Below are 9,723 nucleotides of genomic sequence, written 5' to 3' on the forward strand. Positions count from 1 at the left end.
ATTTTTATGCTGGTTTGATACCAAATATTGCGGTACGGATCTACAATCTTGTGGCTATCGTTGAATCTATAAATGATCTTCCAGTTCAAGATCCACCGTACGAGGATTTCTCCTCTGCTGATTTGACGTGGACCAAGTTTGGCACCACTGATGATGGAGCCCGTATTCTTTCTTGTTGAAGGTATTGGTGTTCTTTTTTGTCCTAAAAATTATGGGCAACGAGGGGGTACTTTGCCCAGTAACTGTGCAGCTAGACCTCAATCCAATCGGGGCTACACATGCAATTTTGTAGTGAAGCGTTTGTATGCACGTCCATCACTTGCACTGATTATATATCATGAGAGGCGCCATGTGAACAAATCTGGTTTTGTTTGCCACGACCCACTTGACAGAGATGCGATTGGCCCTGGAGACAATAAAATTCCATATATTTGTAATGAGATTCAACAGCAAACAATGTGCATGATCTACCTTGGCATTCCTGAAGAAAATGTGCTAGAGAAACACATTGAAGGGATTCAGCGGTATTGTGGTTCGAATGCAAAGTACATACCCTTGCTTCCCAGTATATCCATAAACTTGGGATGATTATTAAGCGGTCTACCATGAATTGGATCTCGATGATCAAGCTGTTGGATATATGTCAACAATCCGTAATAAAATAAATATGCTAATAATAAATACGAACAAATATATTCCAAAGACTCAACAAGATGAAATATTAATTAAGCAGAGTAATAAAAGATCGAGGCTTGTGTACCACAATGTCCTTGAAACAAAAATTTCGCCCCTACTCAGTGCTTATAGTTCTACGGACGTCTGCTTCACCAGGATTCAACGATCTAAGTCAGAAATTCCAGCACTGGAAAATTGACTTCGGGTGAATATTAATGTGGTTCTCTCAGAAAGGATGTTTATGATTGCAGGAGAAGATTTATGATTTTTTTGTGTTCTAAATGCCATGCATATGGATGTATATATAATGTGATTATACCTGTTCGCAACAGGTATGAGGAAGGGATGCATCTGTTGGGAGACATCTGCTGAAAATGGTGTTTTTGTTTCTGCGTTGTCACACTTCAGACTTCATCTGAAAAGATGAGTCTGTTGGTAAAAATAATTAATTAATTTAAATTCGAAATTAAAAATAATTAATTAATTCCGAAAATAATTAATTAATTTAATTATTAGAGCCCAAGGCCTATCTTTTGACAATTAATTATATATTAATTACCAATTAATTGGTACACCCCAAAACCCAACCCCAAGGGTGAGCCCAATTTTAGTCTCCAGGCCTATTACTCCAATCACTTTCTATAAAGGACAAAACCTTATAAAGTGATAAAATCTTTTGGGAATGGCCAATGTGGGACAAAGAAATTTCTACTCAAACTACTCAAATGTCCAACACAAGCTAGCATCCGCATGTGGGTTGAACGCAGTAAAAAATCGATATTCATTTATCAAGATACTTCAGAGAAAGATCATTTCCTTCCTGGGATTCAAACAGAGTGGCAGCTGCAACAGATGATTCGTTTTGGCCACTGCAATCTCATTGCAGTGGATTCAACATTTGGCATAAAGAGACTTAAGGTAACCAAATCATTAATGCTTTTTTATACAAGCTTGCAAACTGACTAACCCTCAAGTGAGCTATAAGATTTCTTTCCTTATTTCTAGGTTTAATAGGACTTGTTTCCAAGAGCATGAATAGTAATAAATGAAAAACGCTCGTGGGTAGTTACCATGTTACCATGCTGACATTTCTTTTCCATCACATATTCATCCAGATATAGGGTTCGTTTTGGAATATATGAGTTGCTGAATCATGAAATGATTCGTGAATGTATATACTCAGGGATTTTTGTTTATAGATTTAGAAAATGTGTATGGAAAGTAGATGTTTATAAATGTGTTTAAAATGGCAGTATCCTTTATGCATGCTTCTTGTCTTTGACTCAAGATGTGTCTAAATGGATGAAAGCTCTACTTGGTCGAGCTCGTAGTGTTGAGCCCGGGATGGAAGATCAATGGTTTTTGAATTGATGATGCAGCAGCTGAGATTGAACGCATCATGTTTTAATGGTCTTACAAGTTTTGCATGAAACAATCATTTGTATATTATTTCTTGTTAACAGAGATGTGGCTTTCAACAATGAGAAGTCTTCCACTTGCAAGCCTAGAGGCTTCTGGAGCCATTGAAGCAAATCACTTCAAGATGAAAGTGAAATTGTTTGATGATTCACATCTTGGAGCACTTCAGAGAGTTGACAATAGAGCTACATTAAAGTTACTGGGTTGACCGCTATGCAGATGAATGTGATGCTTTCCAAAATGCCAAGGAGGAATATATTGCTTCTACGTCATGGCACAGGGCGTGCAAATTCCAGATTCCGCTATTACCTTAGATGATAAAGACCACTTGTTTGCTAAGGTTTAAGCCAAAAGGACAGTGGCATCATGCAGTTGGTGTGGAATCCTGGATCGGAATTTTCTTTTCCAATTACGCGTGGTCAATGCAAGGGAACCTTCGCAAGCATGTCATCAAAATCAACATGATCTGCGAAGGTCGTCAAGGTTATCAGCCTTCCATATCTTCTCAGTCATTTTAAGATATCCTGATGAACCTATTAAATCTAGATCAGTCAATGGCCTGGACTATGCAGATGCTCAATCAACACGAAATCTTTTAGAAGTGAGTAATGCTAATGACATCCGCTCTGTGGTAAACAATCTGCCATTGCAGTGGCTTTCTAAGAAACGTAGAACTACTGTTGGAAAGCCATTGACTAATCTGACTCTTCCTTTACGCATCCAACAATCCAAAGAGCACTGCAGCAAGGAAAAAGAAACGGAAGGGAAAAAGAATGTCGAGATTGAGATGATTGTTAGGGTTGGGAGAGATAGATATAGGATGCCTTAGTTTTACAGTTACGTAAATTTCGACCACATTGAAAACGTTGCAGATTATGAGGGTGAATCTGTTGGAGCCTTGGCTCACAAGATATGTTTTTCGAATTCGGATTTCTAATCCGTTTATTACAAATTTGAAGGCTATAAATCCATTTATTCTCTAATACATACCCTAAAAAAACATTAAACTGACTTTTTACAATGATAAAATAATTCCGTTTAATTTCATTATACATTACAGAACATTAAACATGTGATTAATAGAAATCGTACTGAGATTTAAAATACATGACAATGACAAGATAAATACGTTCCTAGGTCAATTCAAATTACACCTATTTTCGTATGCGGTTGAAAAATGAAAAGTGTTCGTTATTGTCATTCATTTAATCACTCGATGCAATACCAAGGTTGAGAAAATACATGCGGTTATGCTAGTTCGCTAGACCAATGAGCTTACCATCTTACAGTCCAGTTCAAAATTCCCCATACTCAATACTTAAACTCCAATTAAGTGACTTAAATCTTGCTTAGTTTAAACATGTGGGTTATGCTAGTTCGCTAGACCAATGTGCCTACGACATCTTACACTCCAATTCAAAATCTTGTATGCTCAATACTTAAACTCGAGTTTGGACTGACATAGTACTAAGTGGTTAAATTATGGGTAAATTACATAAAACTATCTCAATTATTGGGTCAATCATAGTTTCATACCCCATCTTTAAAACATTTCAATGTCATTCCTCATCTTACGAATTTGTTACAATTTCATACATTCCGTCAGTTTGTCTGTTAATTCTTCCGTTAAATAGCGACGTGACTTGAGACGGGACCCATTCTCTATTAAAAATTTAATTAAATATTAAAAACTACAAAAATAAAAAAAAATTTAATTTTTTTATTGCATGAGGGACCCACCCCTTATCCCCCTCACCTTTCTTCCCCGCTCCCGTCTTCCCCCAACCCAAACCCAGATCCAAAAAATGGCGACATGGGTTTTGTTCATTTGGTATTTTTCTCTGAGCCCTTTCCAGCTGGGCAACAACCTCCCACCATCGTCGCAATCGGTGAAGCTCATCCAGTCTCTTAAGGCTAAGCAAGTCAAACTCTATGACGCCAACCCCAAAATCCTCACCACCCTCGGTAACACCGACCTCTAGGTCTCCATCATGGTCCCCAACAAGCTCAACAACAACATCTCCTCCAATCAGACGCTCGCCGACCATTGGGTCCACACCAACGTTGTCCCATTTTACCCAGAGACTTTGATTCGGTACCTCCTCATTGGAAACGAAATCCTCAGCCAACTCAATAAACAAATATGGTATAATCTCGTTCCCAAAATGCGAACATCAAACCGGGTCCCAGCACAGAGTGAAATTTCGGGTTGCTATACCCAAACAGGTTGCATGTGTACCCGATTGACTTGAGCGGGAAGACGCTCTTGTCGAAGTACCCGCTGTTGCCGGTGGCAATGAATAACAAGCCATATAAGGGGTCGATTTGGTGCATAATGTTGAAGGGAGCGAATATGAGCGTGGTGGCGTAGACTCTATCGTACGCCCGCTCACGAATAGGGCTGTGATCACGACGTTGAGACGCGGGAGGGGAAGCGACGCAGTTGAAGAAGGTGTAGAAGCAGGAGGAGAAGCTGGAAGTGGAGGAGGGGAAGGCAAAAGCGGACGAGAAGCTGGAAGTGGAGGAGGCGAATGCGGGTGGGATTTGGGTTTAGGATGGTTCTGGTTTTGGGTTGGGGGAAGACGGGTGTGGGGAAGAAGGGTGAAGGGGATAAGGGGTGGGTCCTCCATGTAAAAAAAATTATTATTTTAGTTTTTAATATTTAATTAATTTTTTAATAGAGAGTGGGTTCCGTCTCAAGCCACGTCACTATTTAACGGAAGAATTGACAGACAAATTGACGGAAAGTATGAAATTGTAAAAAAATCGTAAGATAAGGTATGCCATTGAAATGTTTTAAAAATAAGATATGAAACTGTAATTGACCTAATAGTTAATGTAGTTTTATGTAATTTACCCTTAAATTATTAATGGTGGCTTAGAATAGCCCTGAAAGTTGGGCTGGGCTGGGCTTGACAAGTACGATCCCTTACTTTACCACCACACATGCCTTGGGTGCGCCCAACGACGTCGTTTATATTCCGTGTCCAAAACGCGTTAGCCTGCCAGACCAGTACCTATTACCTACTATAAATATTCCTCTTTGGGATGAGTCTCGGTCGTTTGGATCTGGGACTCTCTTTGTCTCTCCCGTTCCAAAGCTCTTCGCTCTCGAGCGATTCTTCCCCCTCCTCCCAAACCCTAACCCTTGATCGGGTTCCCTCCCTTTCCACTCAAACCTTTTGTCTTCGCGGGACATTTATGTTCTGAAACAAGGATCGAAAACCCTAGCCGCAGTCGATTGCGAGCGAGCGACCTTGTTCGAGCTAGGGTTTGAGAAAAATCGAATTTATTTTTCTTAGAGAGGGAGATCAAGGGGATTAGCTTGTTTCGGACTTGAATCGCTTGTGTGTTGGTTGATTGCTGGTGTATCACGAATGTCTCGGTGTTTTCCGTACCCTCCTCCTGGGTACGTGAAGAAGGGGATCCGCGATGAGGCCCTGATCGATTCGATTAAGGTTTGTTGAGCCATAGTTGCTTTGTGGGTCTTTTGGATTTGTGCTCGACGTGTACTGTGTTCGATTCGGTTCGTTAATTGATGTGTTTGTTCAGCCTTCGTATGATCGTATTTGTGTAGATATGAGAACCCGTTAAATAACCTGAAAAAATTAAGAACATAGAGAGGGAAAAAGATGGAAATGGGGTGAATCCGAGAGCTGAATCGCGGGTTTTACAATCGATAACACTTTTTAGTTACCCATAGAAACAAGTAGAAGCCATTGATTGATATAAAACCTAATTTCACTTCGTGGGTTTTTGTTGGATTAAGATGGGATTATACTGGCCAAAAGCGGACACTTTTTGCATAGGTTTTTGGCTCCTGACATGGATACTTGAGTGGCCGAGTATTGTGTTTGCCACTGGACTCTAGTGTGTCTGAAAACTTCATGTCGGTTTGTGATAGAAATAGAAACCGATGTTTAAATAAAATGCTATAGAAGCACAAATTACTAGCCCAACTTTGTGTAAGTTGTGCTGGTAGTACTACAGTATTGTAGCTTGTGTTCATGCATGTGGCACATCAGTGTCTGTTGTCTTCCTTTTAGGAATTGATAATGGTACTTTCGAAACCTTCGTATGGCTTTAGCTGTTTGTGAATGATGGTCCATGTTCTTGATACTAGGTATCCATGATGTCGTGTTGTTTGAATCAAACAACCGACCTTGATACTATATAGTCACTTCAGGGTGCTGTTAAGTTGGATTGAGATTGTTATGGGAAAATGATTTGAGATGTGTAAGATGAGATTTCCTGACATTCTTGCTTATGTATATGAGACGAATGATTTGAGATGGTCAAGTACATATTTAAGTATGTCCTGGCTGCTTGAAGATCAGTCTAGTTCTCATTGAGTTGCATACTCAAGTTTGAAGTGGCTTCACATACATTATAATGAGTTAGCATTATAGTGGATTAGGAAGTTAACTTTGAGGGTTGAGTGTGTGTCCTTAGAGAGTCAACGATAAAGGGTTGCTAAGTAGATTTTTGGGTAAATGTAGGTTTAGTTTATTTGACCGGGGTAGTTAATAGATGGCAGGATAAGATACATAGCACCTTTAGCCTGGTATTGGGATGTGGCATATGTGGTAGGATTCAAGTTTTCCTTTTCGTTTAGTATATATGTACCGGTTAAGCTTCTTTGAAGATGCCTTGGTGGTGGAATTGGTAGACACGCGAGACTCAAATTTGTCTTGTGCTGAAGAGCATGGAGGTTCGAGTCCTCTTCAAGGCATAATTGAGAATTCGTGTAGTTTTGGTTGGAGTAGCCTTAATCGCTATAATTTCACCTTAGGAATTGCTATGGTTAGTGCTGATCTGTATGCATCAAAGTTAGAGTGCAATATCTATAGCGTGTCTGTCTAGATTTTACATACCGATTGGTTTAGGTCTTATGCAGGAACGATGACTCTGTTGTGGATGTCATATAAAAATTCAATTAACACTTGATATGGAGAAACAATAATACCCGACAATTGTCTAACAACCAAAATTCTTTTCATAGATCATCTGTATTGGTTCTGTCTTCAATGTTGATTGGTTGATTTCTTTTGATCCTGAACGTGTCTTTTTGATCTGAAGCTTTGGTCACTGTTCCTTCTTTTGTAACTGAAAATTGGTTCTAAAAGGATGTTATGTTCTATCCAAGAATTTGTTGTCTGCTTTGGCAGGCTTGCTTTTTGTGGTTGTATGTTAAACTTTTCCTCAATGAGTTCAAAAGTTGATGGTTACTCTTGTTATTTGAAGCTCCAAAGAGAAGATGAGAAGGCCAAGAAAGAAAAGAAGAGGGAGAAAAAACGAGAGAAGAAAGAAAAGAAGGCTCAAGAAAATGGGGAGCCTGAAAATAAGCACAGTCATAAAAGAAGGCACAAAGATGAAAGGCACCAAAAAGACGAGAAAGGTACAGACCATGGAAAGAAGAGAAAACATGAAACGGAAAACCTTGACAAGAGTGGCCTTACTGAAGAACACGAGCAACCAGTTGGTTCCCAGAACTCTTCTGATAGCACTGTTAACAGCAACAAAAGGCAGAAGCAGGACTCTCCCCCTGATGGCAGGCATAATTCTGGTGAGTGTTGTTATGTTTCTTCCTTACTTGGGAGAAGGGTGTTTGCCTGTTGGGTTTGTTAGCTTCTCATGGGCACTGATATTCTTTCTTCAAAATGTTATTATTATTTGAAGCAAGCATTCTTCGGATCCGGTTGCCTCTCCAAAGGCACAAAGATCCTGAAATGCTACCCAGAGAGGAGCAGCCTTGCCAGTTGCCTTTAAAAACGCACAAAGATCCAGTGATGCTATCCAGAGAGAAACAACCTAGCCAGTTGCCTCTCCAAAAGCACAAGGATCCAGTAGTGCTATCAAAAGAGGAACAGCCTTACCGGTTGTCACTTCAAAAGAACAAAGATCCAGAAGTGCTACTTCGTCTTGAACAGCCTTCCCGGTTGTCTCTCCAAAGGCAAAAAGGTGCAGAAGTTCTACCCAGCCAGGAACAGCCTTCCCAGTTGTCTCTCCAAAGGCACAAAGGTCCAGAGGTGCTACGCAGTCAGGAACAACCTTCCCAGTTGTCTCTCCAAAGGCACAAAGGTCCAGTGGCGCTACCTAGCCAGGAACAACCTTCTCTGTTTTCTCTTCAAAGGAACAAAGGTCCTGGATTGCTGGCCAGCCAGGAACTGCCTTCTCTGTTTTCTCTTCAAAGGAACAAAGGTCCTGGATTGCTGGCCAGCCAGGAACTGCCTTCCCGGTTGTCTCTCCAAAGGCCTAAAGGTCCAGAAGTGCTACTCAGCCAAGAACAGCCTTGCTCTTCCTCGGGAAGGACTGATAATGCGTTTGTTCAAGCAGTGCAAGAACCTGCTCCTAGACAAGGCATAGACGAGGGACGGTATCGCTGCTCTACTTCTGGAAAAGCTAGCAAAGAACACTCTTCCAGGTCTGGTAAAGAAAAACACCGAAAATCTGGCAGTGGTTCTCTTTCTTCACAATACAGAGAAGTAATTGAAAACTGGGTTCAACCTCCAATCTCACAATGTCTTCCCATGGACGTCGATGATGAGGGATGGTTGTTTGAGGCGAAGACGAAAAAGAACTGTGGGGTTGAGAAACCTACAGTCGTCAGCGAGAAACTTTGCTACGGAGACTCAACTTCTTGGCCATGTGCTCGCCTCTTGCCCGAATCGGATATATATGCTTTGCCATACACAGTACCGTTCTAAACCCCCGGGGGAAAGTGGAAGATTGACAACTGAGGAGCCGAAAGCGCGCCAGTGAATTTGTACTTGATGTCTTCCTAGTTTTTCGGTGGTACTGTACGTGTGGAGGTGGTTTCCGGCTTTTTTGCTGTTGTTTTGCGCTCTCGTGCCTGGAGCGACTCCCGGTTGGGTTGAGAAAACAGCAACGTCAGAGATTTGGGGGAATAATAAGTTTTGTTTTTGTAGGGTAGGTGGCATATTGATGGATCACAGACTTTGCAATTCTTTTAAAACGATTATAATATCATCTTCCTTTATTTTGCCCCCTAAATCTTTTGGCATTTCTCTCATTGTTTTTGGTAGTTGGCACTTTTAACTCGTACATATCGAATTTTGACCAAGGAAATTACTTTATAAGAAAAATTAGTAAACCATGCATGCAACTAGATCTGCAAATGGGTCAGGTTTACAGGATTTGGGTCGGATCCAATCCGACCTGTTAATTTAACAGGTCACTCAAACCTAACCCGTTAAGCTAACGGGTCATTTGAACCTAATCCGTTAAGTTAACGGATCACCCATTTCACCTGTTAACAATTTTTTATTTTTTATTTTTACTAGGTTAACAAACAAACAAATAAAATTAAAAAATGCAATTAAGCTCAAACAAAAACAAAACTTTGATTCAGGAACAAAATCAACATACAACAATTAATTTGGATTGGACAAATGCAAAAAAGGTAATTAAGCCGGCGCTGGACAAAACAACCTTTGGCAATTCCTCTTCTCCCTCTGCAAATTTCACCCTTGCTGGCGGAGGGGGTGTTCGGGATTTTGAAGAATTGTAGACCCTGTGGGATGTCAAAAGCTGAGTTGAGAATTGCAGGCGCAGCAAAGGTGAGCGTGAGGGATTGAATCTGAGAGATGTCTCTTTTCCCGTTTGGCT

At 40.6% G+C, this 9,723-nt stretch overlaps 1 protein-coding gene and 1 pseudogene across 2 annotated transcripts; both read left to right on the top strand.

The window, feature by feature from the left end:
• The first annotated feature begins 8 nt into the window (after positions 1–8).
• Positions 9–2,885, top strand: LOC126602777 (uncharacterized; annotated as a pseudogene).
• Positions 2,886–5,142: 2,257 nt separating this feature from the next.
• On the top strand, positions 5,143–9,108 carry LOC126604918 (uncharacterized). Of its 2 annotated transcripts, XM_050272244.1 has the most exons (4): positions 5,143–5,552; positions 7,339–7,660; positions 7,774–8,235; positions 8,296–9,108. In XM_050272244.1, the coding sequence occupies exons 1-4, from the start codon at positions 5,472–5,474 to the stop codon at positions 8,799–8,801; spliced, it is 1,371 nt and encodes a 456-aa protein (XP_050128201.1). In that variant the 5' UTR covers positions 5,143–5,471; the 3' UTR covers positions 8,802–9,108. The 2 variants fall into 2 exon arrangements, with proteins under 2 accessions (XP_050128201.1, XP_050128200.1); XM_050272243.1 differs by having other exon boundaries at positions 7,774–9,108.
• The last annotated feature ends 615 nt before the right edge of the window (positions 9,109–9,723 follow it).

This window comes from Malus sylvestris, chromosome 15 (assembly GCF_916048215.2).
Source record: "Malus sylvestris chromosome 15, drMalSylv7.2, whole genome shotgun sequence".
NCBI classification, from domain to species: domain Eukaryota; kingdom Viridiplantae; phylum Streptophyta; class Magnoliopsida; order Rosales; family Rosaceae; genus Malus; species Malus sylvestris.